The following is a 27,144-nucleotide window of genomic DNA, read 5'->3' as shown; positions in this document are numbered from 1 at the left end:
TTAAGATTTCAATTTTTCTCTCAACAGCAACACATTAGGAAATGTTGGACTGCAAAGCCCAAAGTCATTCATAAGCTTCTATGGTTGAGAGTAGATTTGAACTTGGGCTTCTCTAGTCCTCATTCAAAACTTTAAGAAATATCACATTAATATTCAGATATTTTAATGGATGTCTCAACTCCCTTCATCTTCAATGGAAGCTTCAAAAACAGATAGCTTAGAAATTCCGGTTAGACGTTGTGGCGAGATTGAACACAAGGAGTGGGGCTCCGTGAACTCCTGTGAATTGTCCTCGTTGGAGGGTCCCCCAAAGGCTAAAGTCACCCTGTAGGGTTGACAAAGAAAGGAGGATTACCCTGCAGGTCGCAGAAGTGGCAGCTCTCCAGATGGACCCAGGGATTTCCTCCCATCCAATGACGAAAAGGAGAGGCAGCCATTATGGTTGCTGTGAAACTGTGGCAGCCAAAGAAACAAAGAATGTGCTAGAGCAGTGCAGATGTACAGTGATTGGAACTAGGTGAGATGATTCTTTTTTTTACCTAGAACCTAACCCCAAAGAAAATAAACCTTGGAAAAGATACTTTTTGAAATGCTTGTCACAGCTGTGAATAATTACAGAGAGAAAAATTATAGACCTGAAAGAAAAGGAATTAAAGGGAGAGTGCAGAATCATTAAAAGATAGAAAAATTGGATTTTTAAACTTTATTGGCAATATTTTGGTAAGGCATTTTAATATGCTGGAATTATTTGTCTGAGTATTGACTATTTGCAAAAAAAACCTGAAATAAATATTTACCAGATTTTGTGCAACATTGCAATTTAAGCTGAAGGAGCCATCTACTGTTGAATGGAATATATACTAAACTCCTACAACCTTGGAAAGTATTGATAAGACAAAGGGGGGAGGAAGTGAAAATAAATAACACCTGGAGGACTACTGTGCTGTCTACTGTTCTATATCTGTCTACTTCAGGGTTATTGAAGGCTTAACTGTGAGATTATGGAAGACAGCTAAAGAAAGCTACTTTAAATGCCAAGATCTATGACTGAATTTACAGAATTGACTTAAGGAGACATTTGGAAATATTCCTGGATTACCTAAATGGAACTAATTGACTAACAGTGGGACACAAAGAACTATAACTATTGCATTCCCCTGAAGAGCAATGCTAGGATTAAGCAAATGGTTTGTAAGCTGGCTTTCTCAGGTCATAGACAATTGAGACTTTGGTGGTGACAGACTACAATAGACTAGTGAGCAATTTTTGGAACTGTCAAAATAAGACAACATGTTGAATCAGGCGGAGATGAGTGGATTTCAAAAAGAAATTGAGTTGATGCTCTGAAATACTTATGATATGTTGATAAAGAACCACAGGAAGATAAAAGTGTTAATGCACAACTGTAGGAAAATCAGAAAATGTTCAATAAGGAGCAATGAATGAAGAACATAAAGCACAGGAAATAGAGGAGATAATAGAAAGACCAGACGAAAAGACAGAACAGACAGATCAACAAATAAAACAAGAAGAGAAGAAGGAAAAGACAATCAAGACTTATGAATCAAATATATATTAAGAGATCAAAAAATGGGATTGGATAAAAAGAAAGATATTTTTGAAGAGAAGATAGGGGCTTGTGCAGATACTCCAGATGTATGGCAGCAAACGATAGTAGAGATGGAAGAAATATTTGTGTTAAATAGGAAAGGTATAGACAGAGACAAAGACCCAAAGAAGGAGTTTGGGAGGCAAGTCAAAAAACGAATAAGAATTGAAATACTAAAGTGGGCAAGAAATGATGGTTAGAAAGGAAATCTGTTTAATATAAGATTGGCTTTATTGAGAGCTAGAATAGAGGTAGAAACAAGATCAAGGGGCAATATCATTATACATATTTTATATAATATAGTAAAAATAATAGCTAGATCTGTGTTGGCAAACCTATGGTACATGTGCCGGAAGTGGCATGCAGAGCGATTTCTCCGGGCATGCACCCGTTACTCTTCAGATTCCGGCACACCAGCCAGCTGGTCTTCATGCATGAGGGAGCACCAGAAACTGAAAGAGCAGCTGTCAGGTGTGCATGCACATGCCAGGAAGATGATCTTCCAGTTTCCGGCATGCGCATGTGTGCCAGCCACATGGCCTGGTTTCTGGTATGGATGCACACACAAACACCAGCTTGTATGCCCAAACACGCAGAGAGGGGATCCCAGCGGTAGCTTCCTAGGGGAGAGAGCTGTTGACCATGACGGGTGGGCCAGGGCTTTCCTCCCTCCCAGCCTGAGTGGGCTTCTTACATGGCCGTAGCCTTCCAGCCCATGGTACCAACATGCATCCGTGGTCTGAAGAGCCTGGCCAGCTCGGGTACCCCAGAAGAGCAGCAGGAGCAGCAGCAGCAGGGCAATGGGCAAAAGCTACTGGCAGGCCAGGGGCGAGGACTGTTCTCATGCTGCTGCTTGCAGCCAGGATGCTGGAGAAACTGCTGCGGCCCCCTTGCCATTGGCTGGCTGGTCACTCCAAGCGTCCACCCTGTTGTTGCAGCTGCTGGTCTCCTGGGGTGGCAGAGCAGCACAGGAGCTGAATCCACTCTGAAGAAACATCTGTCCAGCGCCATAGCAGTCATGCTCCCTTGACAGAAGTGGCAGGTGAGGGGGTGGCAGCAGTTCTCATAGTGCCACTTCCAGCCAGGAGCAACCAGCTGGCTGTGGGTGAGGAGGCAGCAGCAGTTCTCCTCCAGCATCCCAGCTACAAGCAGCAGTGTGAGAACCACCCTCATCCCCAGGCTGTCTGGTAGCTCCTGCCCCTTGCCCTGCCTCTGCCATTGCTGCTCTCCTGGGGTGGCGGGGCTGTACAGGAGCTGAGTCCACACCAGAGGAACATCTGTCTGGGGCTGGGGTTAGAGGCACACTGGCCAGGAAGTGGGTGCGTTCCCTTGGCAGAAGGGATGGGAGGGGGGATACACTGGCTTGTTCTCAGTGGCGGGCTGGAGGGGAGTTTCAATGACACTCTTCTGGTTTCTGACATGTGCATGTGTGCGCATGCACGCCAGAAACTGGAAGACCAAGTGGCCGATGCCAGAAACCAGGTCCTCTTCCAGTTTCCGGCATGTGGGCACATGTGTGCACGTGTGTGCTCCTGTTTTGGCATGCGGTACCGAAAACGTTCACCAACACTGAGCTACATGTAAAGATCAGATGTTGAAAGATGGTATTGTGGTTGTTATTAGAATGGTGCACAAAAAAAGTGAACGACTAAACAATTGACTCTAATACAAATACAATTACATAAGTATGATTAATGTAGCAAATATTATTATTGCTATTATTATCTGTATTTAAATGAATGCTACCCAAATGCCTCACTGGTCATATGATGTATATCCAATAATAATAATAATAATAATAATAATAATAATAATAATAATAATAATAACAACAACAACAACAACAACAACAACAACAACAATAATAACAGAAAGTCAAGAACATCCATTAATCGAAGTAAAGAACAAAAATCTACTGAAAGCCCAACAGACGAAACAAGAATACAGAAAAGATGTGATAAAATCAAGAATGGAGAGTTGGCAGAACAAAGCATTGCATAGTCAATTTCTGGAAAAAATAAAAGATAAAGTGGACAGTGAAAAAACTTGGTTATGGTTAACAACAGGTACATTAAAGAAAGAAACAGAGTCACTAATCCTGGCTGCGCAAGAACAAGCTATCCGAACAAATGCCATTAAGGCCAAAATTGAAAAATCCTCTGCTGATGCCAAATGCAGACTCTGCAAAGAAGTTTATGAAACTGTTGACCACATACTCAGCTGCTGTAAAAAAATCGCGCAGACTGATTAATTGCGGCACAATTCAGTAGCACAAATGATCCACTGGAATTTGTACAAAAATTATAATATTAAAACAACAACAAACTGGTGGGAACATAAGCCTGAAAAAGTCACCAAAACTCAGATAATCAAGATCCTATGAGTATACACAAACGGACAAGATACTGGTGCACAACACACCAGACATCACACTGGTTGAGAAAAATAAGGTTACAATCATAGACATCGCAATACCAGGTGATAGCAGGGTCGACGAGAAGGAACATGAAAAAAATCGCGAAATACCAGGACTTAAAAAATGAAATTCAACTATTATGGCACAAACCAGCAGTGGTAATTCCAGTGGTAATCGGCACACTGGGTGCTATTCCAAAAGCACTGGAATTACATTTAAAACAGTTAAAACTTGACAAAATCACCAACAGTCAAATGCAAAAAGCTGCACTGCTTGGATCTGCACATATATTACGAAAATACGTTACGATGTCCTAGGCCCCTGGATGGGGCCCGACTAGTAATCAATGCCAAATCTGGCGAAACAACTGGCCGCTGTGATACAATCGTATAATAATAACAACAACAACAACAATAATAATTTTTAAAGAACAGATAGCTTAAAGCATAGTTCTTTTTTTCTGAATTGGTATGTATTTGAACTGTTAAGTTCTCACTCTGTAAATTTCCATAAAATGCTCCAAGAAAGAGCATAACTATTCACAAAATGTGTTATCATACATATAAGCAAGTACACTCAGTGGAAGAAATAAACAAGTATGTATTGAAAAGTGCAGCTTATTAAAGTATGCACATTAAACTAAAGAAATACACTAGCTACAAAGAAAACACTGTTGTCTCTCTACCACATCTCAATTTCCATGAGACGTTCTCCATCACACTCAGGCTTAACTCTTATCTCTATTTGGGCATGCAAAATTCAGGAAAAAATATATTAAGTTGCTGTAACACAGTTGCCTTTTATTTCTTTTAGATCTTAATTCAAAGCACTGAAATAGATCGAACCATAATGAGCGCCCAAGCAAATCTTGCTGGTCTGTTCCCTCCTATCGGTGATCAGATATGGAATCCTGAACTCCTCTGGCAACCAATCCCAGTACACGTCATCACAAATGCAAGCAATTCTGTGAGTGTCAGTAATATAAACTGTTCTTCCTGGTTTTTAGGTACTTTTTCTATCAGGCAGACATTTTCAATTTTATATACTCATCTGTTCAAACAGATGAGATTAATAATAAACTCAAAGTTGTCATACAATAGACAGTAACAAGCCCGCTTTCCAGGTTTATCTATAGTCTGCATTGTATTGGTTTCATCATTGCACTTTTAACAGTAGGAGTTGGTTTTCAACAGTGGTGGGATTCAACGTTTTTATTACCAGTTCTTTTTTTAAAAAAAAAAAGTTTTTATTTTTAAACAAACACAAACGGACAAAACAAAAAACAAGAAACATAAAAGCATCTTCCATTAGAAATTATAGAAAGTGTGCCAGTTGATTACAAAATTTCTGTGCATCCCTTCCATAGTCATCACTTGCAATTCATATCAAATCACATATTTTTAAATCAAATATATTTATATATATTACTGTTATTGTACCTCCACCTTCATTTGACGATAATTGTTTTTACATCCCTTTATATGAAATATTCTAAATTTAAAGTAAAACTATATAATGGGATTTCATTAAATCCTCCTAAAATCATCCAATGATATCTTTATAACATGTTCTAGATAAAAATTGGCTATATTTAATAACAAAGCTTTTAAATCTCCTCTCATAGTCTCCATTTGTGGTTTATATAAATTTTCATATTATCAAACTAATATTGTATTGTATACTTGGCTCCTCGCTATGCATCAGCGGCCCTGCCCGGACTCCTCGAGCTGATCGCAGAGATAGCGGTTGAGACCCCTCAAACTTTTGGTTATGGGGGATTTCAACCTGCCGTCGATGGGTGAAGCATCCGAGGTAGCCCGGGAGTTCATGGCCTCCATGACAGCCATGGACCTGACTCAAATAATTCAGGGCCCCACACACGAGGGGGGTCGCACGCTGGACCTTGTTTTCGTCTCTGGCCAGTGGGTGAGTGATCTGGGAATAGGGGACCTAGTTATTACACCCCTGTCGTGGTCAGATCACTCATCTCTCCGGCTTGACTTCCCTGGAGCTACCCCTCACCGTGGGGAGGCGGAACCAGACCGTCCTAGATGTTCCGCCCCAGGCGCCTGATGGAACCGGATAGGTTCCAGACGGAGCTTGGGCCACTTCCTGTAGCCCTGACCCGCTCCCAGATGGAGGACCTGGTGGCCGCATGGAATAGTGCGGCTGCCGGGGCCTTAGACCGGGTTGCGCCTTTGCGGCCTCTCCTGCGGCAACGAACCACCCTGGCCCCTTGGTTTACCGAGGAGCTAAGGGTGATGAAATGTCACAAGAGATGCCTAGAGAGCAGATGGATATCCTCACGCTCCGAATTTGACCAAACACAGGTAAGAGCCTATCTACGGACCTACCTTGTGGCATTAAGAGTGGCCAAGCACCGACATTGTGCCACTCTTATTGCGTCCGCAGACAACCGCCCTGCCGCCCTGTTTCGGGTGACACACTCCCTACTGTCACAGAGGCAGCGGGAAGCCCCCTTACAGGGCAGGGCAGAGGAATTTGGGGAATATCTGCAGGACAAAATCGCTCAAATCCAGAGTGAATGGATCCCCCTCAGTGGTCTAGAGGGGGCGTCGGAGGCGAGTCATGAGGGACCATTCTGGGAGGAGTTTGACTCTGCTGCCACCGATGATATAGACAGGTTGCGTGGGCGACTGCGAGCCACTACATGTTTATTGGACCCGTGTCCCTTCTGGCTTGTACTGGCATCCTGGGAGGTCACACGAGGCTGGCTCCTGGGACTAGTGAACGCTTCATTGAGTGAGGGGTCCTTACCTGCCGCCTTGAAAGAGGCGGTTGTGAGGCCCTTACTCAAGAAGCCTTCTCTGGACCCAACTGAGCTAGCCAATTACCGTCCCATCTCCAACCTTCCCTTTTTAGTGTGGTGGCGCAACAGTTCCCACGTCACCTGGAGGAAATTGATTATCTAGACCCACGCCAGTCCGGCTTCCGGCCCAGTCACAGCACAGAGACGGCCTTGGTCGCGCTGGTGGATGATCTCTGGAGGGCCAGAGATAGGGGTTGTTCCTCTATCTTGGTCCTATTAGACCTCTCGGCGGCTTTTGATACCATCGACCATGGTATCCTATTGCGCTGGCTGGAGGGGCTGGGGGTGAGGGGCACCGTTTTGCGGTGGTTCTGCTCTCCGACTGGACGCAACGCGTGTTGGCAGGGGAGCAGAGGTCGACCCTGAGGCCGCTCACTTGTGGGGTGCCGCAGGGGTCGGTCCTCTCACCTCTCCTGTTCAACACATATATGAAGCCGCTGGGTGAGATCATTCGTGGTTTTGGGGTTGGATACCATCTGTACGCTGAGGATACGCAGCTGTACATCTCCACCCCGAACCACCCCAACGAGGCCGTCGAAATGATGTCCCGGTGCTTGGAAGCTGTACGGGTCTGGATGGGAGGCAACAGACTCAGGCTCAACCCCTCCAAGACGGAGTGGCTGTGGCTACCGGCCCCCCGGTTCAACCAGTGGACTCCATCGCTGGCCATTGGGGGCGAGCAACTGGCCCCCGTGGAGTGGGCGTGCAATTTGGGCATCCTCCTAGATGCCCGGCTGTCGATGGATGACCATATGGCAGCCGTGGCGAGGGGGGCGTTCCACCAGGTTCGCCTGGTGCGCCAATTGCGCCCCCTATTGGACCGGGACGCCCTTCGCACAGTCACTCAGGCGCTGGTGACGTCCCGTCTGGACTACTGCAATGCTCTCTACATGGGGCTCCCCTTGAGATGCACCCGGAGACTACAGCTGGTCCAGAATGCGGCCGCGCGGGCAATTATGGGGAGTACTAGATACTCCCATATAACACCTCTCCTGCGCGAGCTGCACTGGCTCCCTGTGGTCTACCGGGTGTGTTTCAAGGTGTTGATTACCATCTTTAAAGCGCTCCATGGCACAGGACCTAGTTACCTGTGGGATCGCATCCTACCCCATACATCCCTGCGACCAATTCGCTCTCACAGAGAGGGACTCCTCCGGGTGCCGTCCACTAAGCAATGCCAGCAGGCAGCACCCAAGAGTAGGGCCTTCTCTGTGATGGGCCCAGCCCTCTGGAATGACCTTCCCCCCCCCCCCGATATCAGGACCATCACTGATCTCCGCTCCTTCCGCAAGAAACTCAAGACCCACCTGTTCCAACTAGCCGGCCTGGCTCAATTATAGTTTTATCCTCTAATCCGCCTGGCAGTTTATTTTAAATTTTGGGGTAGTTTTTAATGTTATTTTAATTCTATCATTATTGTGTAGATTTTATGAAATTGATTTGATTTGTAAGTTTTTATGCCTCCTTCCATGTAATACGCAATATGTCTATGTAAATGTACATGTCCATGATGTTTTGACCTTTTACTGTACACCGCCCCGAGTCCCTTTGGGGAGAGGGAGCGGTTTATAAATCTAATAAAATAAAATCATATATATATATATGCATGCATTATTATCATTATCAATCATTTATCTGACTATAACTATTATCATTTCATTTTATATGTAATACTCTAAATGTAACTAAGTTTAACTTAATTTTTATTATACGCTTTCATTACATCAACCTGTATCTTTCCAGTAATAGTACAGTCGTATGTCTCTTGCCATTTGTAGGATTAGTATTCTGATTACTTTCTTGGTATGCCTTATATGGATTTCTCTTCGCAACGTCTTGTTCATTTTGTATCTTATGAAAACTCGAAACCTCCATCTGCTCCTTCCATCAGCTTGTATTTGGTTATCACTGGGCTTCTTTCAAGATTTCTCTCCTTACCTCCATCAATTTTTCTCTCTTTTCTTCCTCTATACTTTGAAATCTGGGGTAGAGTTCCAGTCCATCTATCTCCCCTTTCCATATTCCGCTCTTGCCATTTCCAACTCTGCTCAGTTTACTGTCAGTATCCACAATTTTCTTATCTCTTTGCTAATTTTTTTCTTCAATGTTTAGAACTCTTTCCTCCACTTTCTTCATTTGATAAACATCCTCAATTTTTCCATCAAATTTTTCTGTTTTGTGTTCTATATTCTCCAATCTCTTCTCAATTTTCTCTGTTACTACTAATATTTTTTGAATTTCAAACATGATCATTTGCAATGTTAAATTTTTTCCCCCTGTTGCACCATTCTTCCAACTTGTAAACACTGCCACTGTAGCGGCGGATTGGGACCTATACCTCAATGCACGCCAAAGACTGGACGTGAGACCACGAAGGTGCAAGAGAAAACAGGTTTATTGATGCATCTGAGTTCAGCGTGTTCACACACCAAAATCTGAACTGTCCTGGCTTTGTTCAGGACAGGAGTTTTATACCCTCCTAGAGTGGGGGCATTCACACAGATATTTGTTCATCAGTAAAAGAGGAGTATACATTACATATTTGACTGTAGTCAAAACATACATTTTACAGAAAATACAGAAAGTTGCATTTTGTAAGGTTACAGTCAAGTTACAGGAAAGGGAGTGAAAAAGTGATATATCAGCAGCCAGACATGCTATCATCTATTAATATGTTTTTTCCGGCGGATTGTATCTTACACAGACATTGGTTTCCTGTGTCCTTCCATAGAAGCTGATTGCAACATATTCCAGTAAAATTTGTAATAAGCCTGAAGTAAGAGATATCATTAGTCAATTAATATGCTGACTACAATTAATATGCCAACTTGCCTATCTGATTAGTCTTCAATGGAAAGCAGGGGCTTACTGTACTTAAAGGTTGACTGGCTAATATAGGTGCGGTCTCTTCCTGCTGCCTCACCACTATAGCATTCAAGGCTTTTTGTTAGATTTCAAGCAAGTTCATTATAATCTTTCAAGTCAAGGCTTTGTCTTCCCTCCAATCCAACTGCTGATAGAACTCTTGAAGAACACCTGTGTAAACAACCTGTGCTCTTCCTACTATCGCTCTCAGTAAACAAGCTGAAAAGTCTTGAAGTGTCAAATGATCAAAGAGAAGAAAGAAAAATCAATGTTTCCAAGCCTCCAGCCTCTAAGGGGCAGTGTTACTTCTTTTCCCTCTATTGTTACAGTCCTCTTTATATTCCTCTTTATATTTTCTTTATGTTCCAAACTTAAAGAAAAAACTTCTTAAATGGAGAGAGAAACCAATCCAATCAAGCATTGTAAAAAAAAGAAATTTTTAATCCATAGGTATAAAAAAGAAGAAAAAGTAGAAAAAAACCTAATCCATTCAGTTTAAAAAATAGGAAACATTTGCAAAAATTCCATCCGTAAAAAGAAAATTTTAAAAAAGATAACACACTAAGTTTAATGTAGTTTAATTTTGCTGCTCACTCTCTTCTGTCTTCAATTTTAATTTAGCTTTGAATTTTTTTTGGTGGGGGGGGTAGTCTCTTTTCTAATAATAAAATTTCCTCACCAATTCAACACACTTTCTCTTTCCGCTTTCTTTCCATTCCGAAGCTATCACAACTTCAGCAGCTTCAATGGCTGCATTTCTGTTGTCGGAAATAAGAGCTTCTTCTGGATCAATCAGGGACTTTGCGGTGTCCCTGAGATCAGCAGGACGTACTCTTCTCTATCACTGTCTCTATGGGACGGTTTAGGTCCAAAAGGACTGTCCAGCGGCAGAAATATCGACTGCGATCTTGTAGCTCCAAGATCGCACGTCATGTCATCATGACATCAGCCCCTCCTCTCTTCCCTCCTCTCTTTTATTACCAGTTCTGTGGGCATGGCTTGGTGGGCGTGGCTTGATGGTCATGTGACTTGGTGGGTGTGGATGGGTAGGCATGTGAGTGGGTGGGCATAGCCAACTCCACATTACTCATGTTGAGGGGTGCCTTGCCTCGCCCTCCTTGCCTGGCCTCCCGAGCTCTTCTAGTCTTTGTCTATTAATTTGTCTACTACTACAGTGTCTGGTTGGTTATTTAATGCCTGCCTGTCCTTCTAGATCTGGAACTCCCACAGATTCTTAGCTCTATTATTCTCCACGATCTTCTGTGGAAACTCCTTTTTCCTGGGATTATGCGACTGCTTTTCTTCCCCCAAAAAGGCCATATTTTGTTTTAAAGAATTGCAGACAAATGCATCCTTGTTCACTATAGCAAAGCACAGTCCTACACTTATAATTTTTCTGCTTTTTCAAGACAGGATGCACTTCTAAACAAAACACTGGTTGCAGATATCTCTCTTTTTTGTATTGCAGGAAAATTCAGAAATGACTCAGTGAGTTAACAACTGACTGGCTGATTTTGGGCCAGTCATTTCCTCTCTCAACCCAGCCTACCTCACAGGACTGTGGTGGGGGAAATAGGAGGAGGAAGGATATTTAGAATGTTTGCTGCTTTAAATTACTTATAAAAATAATGATGGGATATAAATAAAGAAATAAATGGTTTTTCTGGAGGATGGTGTTTTGCTTTGTGGCAAATCAGCCATTTTTAAAAAAATGTTTAAACATATTTTGAAGAATATATAAATACAGATGGAGTAGATAAAAACTAGTGAGGTATGTACATGCATACATTGACCCTCTGGGTGGTACAAATGAGGTGTATGGGGTGATCAGGAAGGGAGAGCACCTCTTGGGTAGGGGCATGTTATGTCCTTTTAGGGCAGCTCATTTTAGGGCAGCTTTAGAGCAGCTGGTCCACCTTTGTTCCCCACCTCTCACTCTGCTCTAACTTGTGGCTCCTAGTAGCTGTAGCATGAGCAGTGGCCACACCCTGGCAACAACTTTGACAGTCTGGCCAAACCAAGTAGAGAGTAACTGTTCAGTGAGATAGGGACTTGTCTATCCCGAGCATGTGAAGACAGATTCGAGCGGATGAAACCTACTAGAATAGGACAATGATCATGAAGGCAGTCTCTGCAAGTGATGTGGTATGCTAAGAGCATGGCAAGACACAAAAGATGCCCTGGTCAACCACTGCTCCCAGCCCATAGCCAACTGTCTTGACTTTTGCCCTGCTACTTGAGCAAGATGGAATCTGACTATGCACGCCTCTCCCTCACTTTAATCCAATTCACGTGCAAGTCACATTTATTGCCTGCATGGGGTGCCCAAGAGGATCATTTCAGACCGTGGAGTTCAGTTACCACCAAGTTCTGGAGAGAATTCCTGAGGTCCGTTGGGTCCACACAAGGACTCAACTCAGCGTTTCATCCCAGCACGAATGGCGCAGCAGAAATGGCCAATGCGATGGTGAAACAATACATCCGGTGTTACGTGGACTATCGGCAAGACAGCTGGTCAGACTTGCTACCCTTCGCTGAAGTAGCGTACAACAATGCGGTTCACAGTAGCACTGGATTAACTCCTTTCCAGATTACCAGTGGCATGAAATTCGTTCCCATGCCTGAGCTGCCCAGAGAACCTCCCTCTTCCATGTCTCTGAATGAATGGATGGACACTCTAAAGAAAGGATGGGAAAATACAAAGAAAGATCTAGCAGGTGTGGCAAAAGCCTACAAGAAGCAAACTGGTAAACACCGCTTGCTCCAACCACCCTTTCGTGTGGGGGATAAAGTTTTTGTATCTACCAAATATGTAAGATTAAGACTGCCTAGCAAGAAATTGGGCCCAAAATTTCTAGGTCCATTCCCAATAGTGAAGATAATTAATCCACTTACAATTCAACTCAGTCTACCCAGAATTCTAGGGAAGATTTACCCAGTATTTCATTGTAGCTTGTTGAAACCAGTAATTGGGTCCAGCGTAAGACCGTCCACCCAAGCTCCCCCTCCTCCTGTAGTGATAGAAGGGGAGACACATTATGAGGTGAAAAAAATCTTAGACTCCAGGTTGTATAGGGGTCGCTTACAGTATTTAGTGCATTGAATGGGGAACCATTTGTCTGAAGCTACTTGGGTGAAAGCTGGGACCTAAAAGTGGATAAGTTAGTAAAACAATTCCATGAGATGTCCCCCAGGGCGGCGGGGAAGAGGTGTTATTCTCTTTTCAGGAAACGTCTCCCTTTTGAGTAGAGGCCGCTTGTCAGGCCTGCAGCTGGTTCCTTTTAGGATCTTTGGCCTGTCACACACTCTCTCTTTCTTTACTATGCTGTTTCATTAGTGGGGAATTGGGAGGGGGAATAGTAAGGTGTAGAATGTGAATTGTTTTTTGGGGAAAAAACCTTTCTAGAAATCAAGGTCATTCTTGTCTCTGCACCTCTGCACCTGACCGGAAGTTAATGGGTAGGGAAATGCCAGTGTGGCAGAGGAAGATTGGAACTTTCTGATTTAATTTTGGACCAGAACTAGATGGGTGGAAATGCCGGGGGGCAGTGGAAGATTGGACCATGTTATGGACTTATGGGTATGGGGCAAGATCATGAACTTTAAACTGGGTGGAAAACTCAGGAAGCTTTCAGATTCAGGTTTTCCACAAATGTGCCAACATGTCTCTCTTAATAAATTGGAAGTTTGAGGAAAGTTCTGCCTTGGACTCTGATTTAATTTTGGATGATATTTGGAACGCTGACACCACCAGGACACGACTGAGCCAGTCCGCCTGCACATTTGCCACCCCCATATATGTTCTGCCATAATTGATATTAAGTGTCCAGAGGCAGTCTTTTGGCCTCCTGCATAAGGAATCTGGACCAGGCCCCACTGATGGTTTACATGGGCTTTGGCAGCCACTTTGTCCATCAGGAAGAGAACATATTTGCCAGCGACCGTCTATTGGAAATGATGGAGGGCCAGGTGGACCACTCTGAGTTCCAACCAATTGATGTTGTGAGTCCAGTCCTCCTGGTCCCCTTGTCCCTGGGCCATCTGTGACTGCAGATGGACCCCCCAACCAAATAGACTGGCGTTGGTAGTCACAATCAGACTGACTGGCTTTTTGAAATAGCAGTCCCTGGTGATGGCTGGAGATCTCCACCAGCGGAGAGATTGAATTACGTCCAAGGGAACGGTGCTAGGGAGCTGCTCTTGTTCTTTCTCTTAAATGACAAAAGAAAGCATTGGAGGTCTCTGGTGTGCAGGTGTGCCCAAGGCAAAATGGATATAGCTGACACTATTTTGCCTAATAATTGGGGAAGCTTGGCTAAGGACACCCTGTGCTCTCTCTCTACCTGCCCAGCCAGCTCCCTAAGGCTGGCCTGTCTCTCCTGGGACAGATATACCCTACAAGTCACTGTATTAATACGCGCTCCCAAATGGAGCAGCCTATTGGTGGGTTCAAGGTGGCTCTTGGCCATGTTAATAGAGAATCCATGGGATTCCCATGCCTGTACTATGATCTTCAGATCCTCCCTGGCCTGGGCTGTTGCTACTGATTGTATTAATATATCATCTAGATAAAATTTGACCTGCATATGTATAGCCCAAAGATGTACTGCCAATGCTGCCAGAATCTTAGGAAACACCCTAGGCACTGAGGAATGGTAAGGCTCTATACTGAAAATGGCATTTGCCACAGCAGAATCTGAGATATTGCTGATGGAGAGGCAATATGAAGGTAGCCTCAGTTAAGTCAATACATGTGAGGAAATTGCCTTCCCATATACCTCCTAGGATAGACTATAAGGAATGCATTTTGAAACGTCTATTACCTAAACAGCAGTTAAGGCATTTTAGGTCGAGAATTGTTCTCTGCCCCACCCCCTTGAGGACTGGGGGATTACAAATAAAATGGAATAAAATCCCTGGCCTAATTAGTCCTCTGGCAGCCTCTGTATGCCATGAATTTTCAGCAGGTGCTGGATGGCAGCTTGCATGAGGACCTGTCATGCAGCATTGCAGGATAACAGGCAACTTCTGAAAAACCTCGGAGGTGTGGAGATGAATTCCAGGGGTAGCCCTGACCTTATTGTGTTCCTAACTGAACCATCAGAGTTGGTCCCATCCCACCAGTTGGCAAATGATGCCAAACAGCCACCAATGAGGGGAAGGTCCGCCAAGGGTTTAGGGCCAGTGGTAAAAATGCCCCTCTCCACTGTGAAAGGGCTGATTAGACTGTCTACCCCTCTGGTTAAGGTTTGTCTGTTGTCACTGTTGAGGGGCGTAAACCCCCTAATGCCTGAAACTTGATGTTAGTCTGTCATACAAAAGGATGTTCTGTAATCTTGACCCCAAAAGGAAGGACACCTGTCTTATGGCGTTGGATGGAAGAAACCTTTCCTGGTAAAATCTTCCTTTTATTATGCAATGGAAACCGTCAAGCGTTTGAGGTAACAGATAAAGCATGAAGCTCTACAAAGCGTGATCCATTCCCCTTGACTTCCAAAACCGCAGAATAGCGTTTTAGGGGTCCAGGCCACCAGTCTGGGCTTTCTCAGGCTTTAAGAAACCCAGCAGCTGGAGCTGCGATCCTGGGCCACAGAGCCAGCTGATACAGTAATGGGTCAAGGAATACTCACAAGTCCAACAATAATTGAGCTAAATAAATCACAATTTGAATTTTAGAAGATAGGAGCTCATCGATGACATATCCATCTTTACTGGGAGACTGAGTCGAAAGCTGGGTAAATCTAGCAACAGGGGCATGGCTTAACAGCTTCAACAGACTCAGTCCTAACAATGAGCAGATGAAGTCAACCCATGCCTGGATGCTATCTCCACCTCAATAGAGAAGATTGCAGTATCATGACACCACCATCATGAGGCAAATTCTCAATTTATGATGTTTTATATTTGAATCAGGGTGATTATGGAATTTTCAATAAAGCAAGGTTTAATACTGTATCCAAATCCAGTGGAAAGAATTATCAAGAAAAAAAATTAAATATGAAGAAAAAATTAGTAATAGCATATTACAGTCTCATTTTTTTATTTCAGAAATTACGCTATCCAATTTTTCAATGTCCACGCTACATAGAGCTTTTGAAGAAAACCATAGCATCAAATGAATTCCAGGAAAAAATTAGACCATATGAGGTAACAAAAATTAGAGTTATAATGATGAGGTTGTCTTAAAATACTACTATGTTTCCACGAAAATAAGACCCGGTCTTATTTTCTTTTGGGCTTCAAAAGAAGCACCAGGTCTTATTTTGGGGGGATGTCTTACCCACTTACCTTAGGACCACTGCAGCCATGCCTCCCATCTCCCAATATCTGTCGCGATTCTGCCCAACTTCTACAGCAGCTTGCAGCTAAACATCGCATGGCTCATCAAACTGGTGCCACTGCTTGCAGCAAGAGGCTGTGTGACGCATTGTGCCACTGTGGGCATGTGCAATGGCACTAGCACGACATGCCACACAGCATCCTGCCATGAGCGGCAAAACCAGCGTGACGAGCCTCACGGCATTATACCACAAACACCAGCACCAGTGCAATAAGCCACACATTGTCACTTGCACAACAAGTCTTTTCCAAAGCCATCTGTGGATAAAGTCCTGTCTTAATTGCCAGAGCAACACAACACTTCTCTGCCTGCATTTCAATAGAAGCTCTATATGCCTGAGCTGTGTGAAATTTATTAAGCATCTATTGTATACAAGAGTACCAATAATGCTAGTTCAATAGTATGCATACATACACATGTGCATATGGAAAAAATGCCCCATTGTAACCCTGTATCCTATTACTTCATCAGGGATACTTGAAGTTTAAGAGAGAAAAAGAATCACATCCTGACATTGACCTACTGAAGGATGATCAGCATTTTAGGTCCGAAGAAGCTGAAAATGTACTATAAAGCAAGGATGCACACTATTGACACTTTGTGTGTGTTTTCTTGGGGTTATCTGGTAGTTGCATAATATTTGCAGGAAAATAAGCATTGAGTCAAGACAGTCCCAATGCTTGCTTCAAAGTATCTTTTTGTCTTTGGACTTGAAACACTGCATCTCCCCAATGTACTATATTTTCAGACTAAAATATAAATCAAACTTACTGCATCCAACTATTCGATTGGCTAAAAAGGTGTTATCATTGGATAGATATTTTCATTAGCGTATGAATGAAATATTTCAATAGGACACTAAAAATAACTAACAGGAAATATTTTATTGAAATGTATATATGCTATATCAATCTTTGCTTTCATGCCCAAAATTCAAAAGTGTCAATTGTGAAGCACTGCTCTTATTTGTCTGAAAATTAGTTGCTAGATTCAGAATCAGTTTCATTCTTAAACAATGCTTTAAACTTAGTTTCAAAAATAGGACAAGAAGAGGAATGCAATGATTATTCATATCTCAACTTTTAACATATAACGTAGGCAATAATGCTGGACTACAGCAGGTTTTTCCAACCTAATACCATCCAGAGCCCTGCAGTCACATAATTCCAAATTTGACTTGCTTTTGGTTGAGTGTTATGGGAAGTTGAAGATCAACTCAACTGAAAGGCATTCTGGTGGACATGACTGTTTAGAGAATACAAAATTGCATGCGATTAGATTATTTAGTTCTAAGAACTATAATCTGGTTTGAACATACTTGTATACAATCCTGTTGTAGTCATGTACATCATAACACAACTGAGCATGTATCATGGTGTGCTGCTTTGCCTTTAAAGGATGCTATTCTTATCTCTTTTCAGGAATTCATCAAAACAATAGCTTACTATTCAGGATATAATGCTTCTGTTCTCAAATATCCCATGAATTTTAAAATCTGGCATGTACAAGATACACTATTTTGTGAGGTATGTTTTTTAAATAAATTAATATTGTAGCTACATATTTGTGCTGTCTCAAAAGAGACAGCAAAACTATCTCTTTTGAACTACATTTATTTTCAATTATTAAATAAGATTTAAATGTATATAGGAAACAGTAGTAAGATCAACCACAGTGGATTAGGAAATTATGGAATATGCTGATAAAGTATAAGAGCTTAACAATTATTTTATTTGGAAAATGGATTGGAAGGGTAGATATTAATTGCAGTTCATTACTCTGTTTGCCTACAGCCAAACAATGTTTTGATTTTGATTGAAGGGGATCAAATCGGCTAATGCTATTAAATTGAATTATCTACTAGTTTCAGCATGTCAAATTGAATCGAATGCCTTCAAATCGATTTGGCACTTCAACTGACTTTTGCAAATGTACTCATGTACATTTTATTTATGTAAAACTTAGAATCAATTAGACAGATTAAATAGATTCAGGGGAAATTTAGTAACATAGATCGCACCATGAACCACAGTTGCTTATTCTGCATTAAGATCAGAAGTTTCTAATTGTGACAAGAAAGAAGTAGAGATTCTCAAATGCTCATTCATACAATTAATCATGCAATAGTATTACGACTGAAAAAAGTTTTCCCTATTTTTTGCAATGTTTTATGTCTATAATTACTATTGCCTGAAAAATTCCATTGGAAAGGAAAAAGACTTCCTCAAACCCCATTGCCAAAGAGCATTTATTAACAATTTAACTTGCAACACTACAGTTTGTTTAGTGAGTGAAGTTATTGAATTAGGAAATAAAGCAGTGATGGGTTGCAGGCGGTATGCTCCGGATAGGCATACCGGATTCTGCCCGGAGCACTAGGTACAGTACCAGCGGAGCAACTGGAGCATCGAGGAGGCTTGCAGAAGTGTCATTTGGTGCTACAACGTGCATATATGTGCGTACACTGCACGGTACATATGGGTGACTCTGGGGCCATTCCAACCATACCGGTTGGAACGGAATCTGGAACCACCACTGAAATAAAGCCTAGAATTTCCTATTAGGGGGCTGCTGGCATTTGGTCAAAAATAGAAAACAAACTCCAAAGGTACAAAAGACAGGAAAAATTTTTTAAAATAACCAGGTGACAATGTGATCTGTGAAAACCAGGCATCTATGTTTTTTGACTAAATAGAGCATTTCAGATTTTAGCTGTAATTACAATGACAGTGCTGGCTCTTCGGCTTTGAAACAGATATGAGCACTGCCCCCTAGAGTCAGGAACAACTAGCACTTATGTGCAAGGGGAACCTTTACCTTTACCTATACTAGTTGCAGAAACATCCTGTTTTGCTTTAGACTCCAGAATACAGATAGTCTTCAAGTTACAACCACAACTGTGTCCAAAATGTATGTTGTTAAGCGAAAAAGTTGTTAAGTGAGCATTGCCTCCTTTTATGACTGTTCTTGTCACAGTGGTCAAATGAATCATTGCAGGTGTTAAGTTAGTATCATAGTTGTAAGTAAATTTGGCTTTCCTATTGACTTTTCCTGTCAAAAGATTGGTGACACTATAATTGTCATAAGTATAAATCAGTTGCCAATTATCTGAATTTTGATCCCTTGATCATGGGGATGCTGCAACAGTCATGTTAAAATTAATCATAACTCACTTTTCTCAATACTGTTCTAAGGGTTATTAAAAGAACAGTTGTAAGTCAACAACTACCTGCAAATAACTGAGGTTCCTTCTAAATATGAGATTGATCCTGATGTAGTAACACATTACACTAAAATGTGGTTGGCTTTGTTTGGACAAAGCGTAACAATGCAATATCCAGCAGTTGTGGTTTTAAAGTATAGTCTATAAATTAACATGCTTTTATGGAGGCCAAGCCATTTGTCGTTTGTTAAAACATGATTAAATAAATAGCCTTGCATAATGTGCAAACCTATCCATGTTTAATACATATTTGAATAACTACTAAAATCTGAAGTGAAGGGAACCAAACCAAACATCCAAACGTCTAACAGACAAAGGACTTAATATCATACTCTTTAAAATTGCAGTCTATTCACAATTATACATTACCTGAATGGGCAACTGAAGATGTAATGACAAAGTTGACAGAACTTACCGAATTGTCCTTATCATCATTCTTTGGTATTTACAAGAGAGAAGAAAAGGCACGGCTTCAAGGAGGTAACACACATTTATTTATTTGTTTGTTTGTTTGTTTGTTTGTTTATTTATTTATTATTATTTATCTATTTATTTATTTATTTATTTATTATTTATTTATTCATTCATTCATTCATTCATTCATTCATTCATTCATTCATTCATTCATTCATTGCGTGGGCGACTGTGAGCCACTACATGTTTACTGGACCCGTGTCCCTCCTGGCTTATACTGGCATCCTGGGAGGTTACACGAGGCTGGCTCCAGGAGTTAGTCAACGCTTCCTTGAGAGAGGGGTCCTTGCCGGCTGCCTTGAAAGAGGCGGTGGTGAGGCCCCTACTCAAGAAGCCTTCCCTGGATCCAGCTATGTTAACCAACTATTGTCCTGTCTCCAACCTTTGCTTTTTGGCAAAGGTTGTAGAGAGTGTGGTGGCACAACAGTTCCCACGCCACTTGGAGGAAATGGATTATCTAGACCCGCGCCAGCCCGGTTTCCGGCCCGGTCACAGCACGGAGACGGCCTTGGTCGCGTTGGTGGATGATCTCTGGAGGGCCAGAGATGGGGGTTGCTCCTCCATCCTGGTCCTATTAGATCTCTCAGCTGCTTTCAATACCATCGACCATGGTATCCTACTGCATCGTCTGGAGGGGCTGGGGGTGAGGGGCACCGTTTTGCCGTGGTTCTCCTCCTACCTTACGGCCGGACGCAATGCGTGCTGGCAGGGGAGCAGAGGTCGACCCTGAGGCCACTCACTTGTGGGGTGCCACAGGGGTCGGTCCTCTCGCCTCTCCTGTTCAACACGTATATGAAGCCGCTGGGTGAGATCATTCGTGGTTTTGGGGTTGAGTACCATCTGTACGCTGATGATACTCAGCTGTACATTTCCACCCCGAACCACCCCAACGAGGCCGTCAAAGTGATGTCCCGGTGCCTGGAGGCCGTACGGGTCTGGATGGGAAGCAACAGACTCAAGCTCAACCCCTCCAAGACGGAGTGGCTGTGGTTACCGGCCCCCCGGTTCAACCAGTGGGTTCCAGAACAACTGGAACAGGCGCGCAATTTGGGCGTCCTCCTGGATGCCCGGCTGTCGATGGATGACCATGTGACAGCCGTGGCAAGGGGGGCGTTCCACCAGGTTTGCCTGGTGCGCCAATTGCGTCCCCTATTGGGCCGGGATGCCCTTCACACAGTCACCCATGCGTTTGTGACGTCCCGCCTGGACTATTGCAATGCTCTCTACATGGGGCTCCCCTTGAGATGCACCCGAAGGCTGCAGTTGGTCCAGAATGCGGCCGCGCGGGCAATTATGGGAAGTACTAGGTACTCCCATATAACACCTCTCCTGCGCGGGCTACACTGGCTACCTGTGGCTTTTCGGGTGCGTTTCAAGGTGTTGACTATCATCTTTAAAACGCTCCATGGCACAGGACCTAGTTATCTGCGGGATCGCATCCTACCCCACACATCCCTGCGACCAATTCGCTCTCACAGAGAGGGACTTCTCCGGGTGCCGTCCACTAGACAATGCCAGGGGGCGGCGCCCAGGAGTAGGGCCTTCTCTCCATCCCTCTGGAATGACCTCCCCCCCGACATCAGAACAACCACCGATCTCCGCTCCTTCCGCAAGAAACTTAAGACCCACCTGTTCCAATTAGCTGGCCTGGCCCAACCGTAGCCTTAATCTTCAATCCCTCTGGCCGGTATTTTAAATTTTTGGGGGTAGACTTTTAAGCTGTTTTTTAATTTTTATTATTACTGTACAGGCTTTATATTTAATCTGTTTTTAAGGGGTATTTAATATTTTTCACTGTGTAGATGGTTTTTTTTTTTTAGCTGTTGTCTGTACACCGCCCCGAGTCCCCTCGGGGGGAGGGGGCGGTCTATAAATACAATAAAATAAATAAATAAATAAATAAATTTATGTGTTGTATTCTTTCTGAAATGAGCCACAAAGAACTTGGTTTCTAATTAGTTTTGATCCCCTAAACACCAGCTGATGGTTTAATCAATAGAGGGTCATCATCAAGGTCATCATCAAGAAAGGATTTTAACTGATAGAATTGTAAACCAAATTTATTTTCAAAGTTATTTGAGCTCTGCTACTTCATTGTAGTAGATATTGGAGATGTCCCTTACCATCCACTATTACGGAATGATGTAAGGTGCCAACATAACATATATTTTCCAAAATATCTCTTGGAAGTAGCTGAATAGACAAAAAAGTTTCCAACTATAGGCATGTGGTTCAAATATAATATCTCTTATAAGCCATTATGATGTCAAAATAATATGAGCATCATGACAACACAAGTCACAAAAGTGCAAATAATAATATAATTCCATGTTATGTTTTGACTTCTAATGCAAGTACATAAATTGCATCATTTGTGTGATGGCATTATGGTACAGCTGTTAAGTGCTTCCCCTCGCCGCATCTTTGAGAGGCCCATCATTTCAACAATTTTGTTCAGACAATAGAATATTTTAAATTTAATAAAATGCAAACATTAAGAAACATTAGGAAAAAAATCATTAGTTTTAAGCAGCTTATTCTTCCTCCGGTCTCTTTTCTCAAGCTGCAAAAAACGTGCTTACTTTATCCTTTCAGTAATAAACAGCTTTTCAAACTTTGCTTGGGTCTTAATAACTTATATTTCACCTTAGTCCATTTTAACTGATTAGTTAATAAGGTTAAGTGACCTGATTCACCCTTAATGCCAAATAATAAACCATGGTTATAAATTATACCCATAATTTGGTTTGCTTAACCATGGTCTAATAAATTATGGCAATATAATATTCAGCTGTAAGCCATGGTCAACACCTCATAATTTACTTGGGGTTTTATTTATGGCACTAAAGTGTAATATCATTTTATGAATTAGCACACTACATTAATCGAGTTAATAAAAAACTCTTGTTTTGAACCAAATCCTTTGAATCCTGCCAATAGCCTGCAGAGTCACTTCCTAGAGCAAGTAAATAATTTGAGAGTCATTCTGAACCAGAGACTCACAGCCATCTATGCCCTAGTGACCTCCCATTTGGATTCCTTCAACATGGTCTACACAAGGCTGCCATTTGCCAAAAAAACAGTATGCACCATTTGACTGACTGACCCACAGGTCATCCAAGTCACATTACTGCAATATAAGCAGCACTGCAGAGGTGGGTTCCCACCTATTCGGTCCGGTATGGGTGAATAGGTAGTAACTCCAGGAGACACATGACTATACCAGTACGGCGCCATCTTGGTTTTCTGTTCTGTACATGCATACGCAGAACAATCTTCATGGAAAAATGTATTTTTTTTCCTTTTTTACCATTGTGCGCATGCACAGACCATTTTAAGTGCAAATGCCCTGCCCACCCAGTCATTCCTCACCTCCCAGGTGGCTTCCCTGCCTAAGCTGCCACGTAGTGCCTGCTCTGCGCCGCAACTGAGCTGCCTCCTCCTCCTGCCTACTGGTAAGTCTCTCTAGCCCATCCCACGGAGTTTGCTACACTACCCCCATCCCCACCGGGCTTGCAACCTTCCCTTCCCCAGCCCCTTCCAGGATCCCCACCAGTCTCATTTTGGCTTCCTTCAGGGAGGTCTGCTAGGCCAAAAATAGACAGGGAGGGGTGGAGGGCTCTGCACCCATTTTGGCTCCCAGCAGCCTGCTAGGCCCAAAATAGAGCATGGGGGGGGGGCTAGCAAGCCTCCCTGCAGCCCCTTGGGAATAAAAGCAGGGGGGGCTTCAAGAGAGAGAGAGAGAGAGAACGAAATCCTCACCATGTGAGGATCCCCAGCTGCATGGAGCAGAGGTCTGCAAATGGCAACTGTAAGACTTGTGGACTTCAGTTCCCAGAATCCAGCTCTGCTGGTTGGAGAATTCTGGGAGTTGAAGTCCACAAGTCTTAAAGTTGCCAAGTTTGCAGACCTCTGCCATGGAGTTGAGAGCTTATTGAAAGTGTGGCTAGCTATCCTTAGCATCCTAAGCTATTAGCTTAGCCTGAGCTCAATAGTGGAAGAGAGGGAAGGGAGGGAGAAAAAAGGAAGAGAAAATGAATGTGATATGGATGGATGGATAGAGGGAGGGAGGGAGGGACAAAGAGAAAAAGAAGAGGAAGAAAGGACCACAAACCTGGTCCTAGAGGTTTGCTTCAGAGGATGTTTTGAAACAGTACAGCAATCCAGGGCTGGGACGTCACAGGTCATCTAGTCCAACCTTATATCATCTATATCATCTTGGTTATTTCAGTGCCTCTAACACAGAGGAGAAATCCCCAGAAATCCCCAAGCATTGCCAACCTCTCCCCTAGAGCCATGATGGCGAACCTATGGCATGCGTGCCACAGGGGTCACACGGAACCATGTCGCCTGACATACCACCCACTGGGAAGATGGTTGGCACCTGCGCATGCATGCAGAAACAGAAAGTCAATTCAGCTCCTCTTACCTCCTGGGAGAAACTGAACTTTTGGCTGCTCTCTGGATTTCCGCTTGCTGCTCCTGCTCCTCGCCGGCTTGATTGTAAGTTGCCCTGGGCTAGCGCGAGGAGGAGTTGGGGGCTGGGAAGCTTTGCTGGCTGCTTCCCAAATCTCTCCACCTCCGAAGCCATTTAACAATGTGCTGGGCTAGTGCGGGGGGAGGGGGGATGCCTTGCTAGCTGCTTCCCAAAACTCTCCACCTCTGAAGCCATTTAACACCATGCTGGGCTAGTGGGAGGGGGAGCCTTGTTAGCTACTTCCCAAAGCCCTTACCTCTGAAGCCATTTCATGCCCTGTTGGCCCAAATGAGATGAGCTAGGAAGGGGGGGTGCTTTTCAAGGAGCCACAAGGGGAGCTGAGATCTGGTTTCTGTCCCACAAATAAGATTTGGCCCAGAACTAATCCCAACCTGAAGATCTTGTATTTGCTCCTTGAATTCTTTCTCTTTGCATTTATACCAAGTAAGAAATTAAATTTCTGATGATGTAAAAATAGCTCATAACTCACCGTACTAGACAGCTATTATCGTGTCTAAAAGCAAGATACTCTTCTCCATCTTGTCTGGAGTGCCATTTAATCCAGAGCCTGACTTCTGGAATTAATAGTGTAAAAATGCAAAAACAAGGAGTACAAGGAGCAAATAAAAGACTTTCAGGTTGGACCAAATCTTACTTCTGGGACAGAAACCAGCTCTCAGCCCCCTTGTGGCTCCTTGAAAAGCATCCCCCACACATGCTCCAACACCTGAGGAGGCAGGGGAGGGCTGCAGGTGTCCTGGTTGATCCCAAGGGGGTCTAGGAGTGGATGTGAATTTCCCAGACAAACCATCCCACAGCCCTCTCCATCCTCTTTTCTGTGAAATTGCTTTCTCCCACTCGCTGGTGGTCAGCAAATTCAAAAGAACCCTCAGTTAAGAATTACTGCTGTAGATTGGTTGATTCAGGGAATTTCTTTAGTGTTAGGTAATAGTGTCAGCTACCGTATTTTTCGGACTATGAGACGCACCAGTGTATAAGCCGCACCAAGATTTCGAAGAGGTAAGTAAGAAAAAAAAGTTTTTGTCGGGACTTCCTCTGGTGACATCATCATGCTTGGAGCTGAGGAACAGGAATTCTTGTAACCTCTAACTTCTTCATTTGAGCTCATTTCTGAGCGCTGTGGATCCTGAAGTGTCCGGCAGATTAAGGGGGAAATTCTGAAGACACTGGGGTTATAAGGCAAATCCCCCAGGAGGTAGGAGAAACCCACTAAATGGACGAGGATCTATCCTGCCACTTGGTCAGGACCGGAGCGATGGCGACTACATAAGAAGGAAGCAGAGAGAGAAAGCAGTTGAAATCGAGACATCTGTTATTATTATTGACAACCCAAAGAAAAGGAGAACAACGCGAAATTGGCAGAGAGGGTGAGCTGGAAAGAAAGAGGCTCTGGGACGGAGACTGTTTTTGCAGTTCAGATTTTTGCCGAAAAGTAGTGAGAGCTGAGATACTGAGTTGGAATTGACAGTGTGATTAACTTGAATGAAAGTGGTCACAGTGAGAACAAAAACCCGGTGTGGACAACAGGAGTGGGACATAGTAACTGCTGAGAAGACTTGGAAAGCACATAAAGGATTGTTTAACAGTCGGGTTGATTGTTGACTTTTTTCTTCTTGCTTTTCCTTCTACTCTTTTGTTTTTCCAAAGAATAGCTGAACTTTGAACAGTTTCAACCGTGAACAATAAATTCAGGTAACAAAGGGAGCAAGTGCTCTTTTTCTTTTTCTTTTTGGAGGGGACACCTTACCAATATACAGTATTTATTCTCCTCAGAACTTGGAACTGTATTGGAGACATTAGAGAGAGAATTGTTTTGGAACGATTAAAGGGCTTCTTTACCCACCCCCCTTTATTTTGCCTTTGCCGCTGGACTTGTTGTACTAACTGATTGCCACTAACAGTGATACTAAGGAGAGGGTGACACCTAGTAGATTATAAATTTGAACCGTGAAGTCTGATGCAAGAAAACCAATGGTGACATAAGCTGGAATATATATATATATATATATATATATATAGAAACTAATTACTAGAATTGAGTACCTGTATAACTGATACAATTGAGAGACATCTATTTGTATAAGATAACAGTGTGATATATAACTCTATGATATATAATAATTAAGGATCAAAAACAGAATAGAATAATACATAGGAATGTTTAGATATTGAAACATGATATTAAGGAAGGTTAATTATTGTTAGATATTGAAATATATAATTATTGATACCACTGATATTGCTGATAAGGTAGACATAAAGTAGAATCTGTATGCAATTGTGTGCAAGGATAAATAGGAGGATAAAAATGGCAACTTCAGTAAAGTTAGTGGAAAAAAAACATCCAATCCAGCTTCAGCAACACCCTCCCCCTCAAATCAAAGATCAATTGAGAGCATATTGGGGCTGGAGAAAGGCAGAACGATGGCAGGAACAACGGGACCAGCACCAACAATGCGGAGTATGCAATTGATGCTCCAGATGATACAAGAGACATTGACGAAAAACCAAGAAGTGATGGCTACAAATCATGAAGAGACAAGGAGGAATCATGAAGAAATGAAAAATGAAATGGGAGAATTGAAAGGAAATATCAAGAATGTGGATGACAAAATTGAAAGGATGCAGAATGCCTTAGCAATCAACAAACAGAAAATCCAGAACATCGAAACAAAAATAGAACAAACAGATCAGAAGATGGAAAAAATGGAACTGAAATATAGACAAGTTAATAAAGAATTAGAGTTATCAATAATCTGATTTGAAAATGAAAGAGCTTCATTCTATCTAAAATTCCAAAACATACCGGAAGACAAGGAGGAAGACCTGAAAGGAAAAATGATCCAAATCTTCACCGAAATTCTACAGAGAAACGAACAAGAGTTGAGA

General features: G+C 42.8%; 1 protein-coding gene across 1 annotated transcript in view; it reads left to right on the top strand.

Moving 5' to 3' along the window:
• LOC309381797 (prostatic acid phosphatase-like) overlaps positions 1 to 27,144 on the top strand; it is a gene marked incomplete at both ends in the record, with an annotated part of 137,486 nt that overhangs the window by 90,801 nt on the left and 19,541 nt on the right. Inside the window, 3 exons of the mRNA XM_081933081.1 lie at positions 4,839 to 4,991; positions 17,482 to 17,586; positions 19,631 to 19,763. Coding sequence (XP_081789207.1) covers positions 4,839 to 4,991; positions 17,482 to 17,586; positions 19,631 to 19,763 — 391 coding nt within the window. The remainder of the gene's footprint in view (positions 1 to 4,838; positions 4,992 to 17,481; positions 17,587 to 19,630; positions 19,764 to 27,144) is intronic.

The sequence above is a fragment of the Natrix helvetica genome, assembly GCF_964273705.1.
Source record: "Natrix helvetica genome assembly, chromosome: Z".
Taxonomy (NCBI): domain Eukaryota; kingdom Metazoa; phylum Chordata; class Lepidosauria; order Squamata; family Natricidae; genus Natrix; species Natrix helvetica.
Note: the sequence above shows the minus strand (reverse complement) of the source record. Positions and strands in the feature narration are given on the sequence as shown.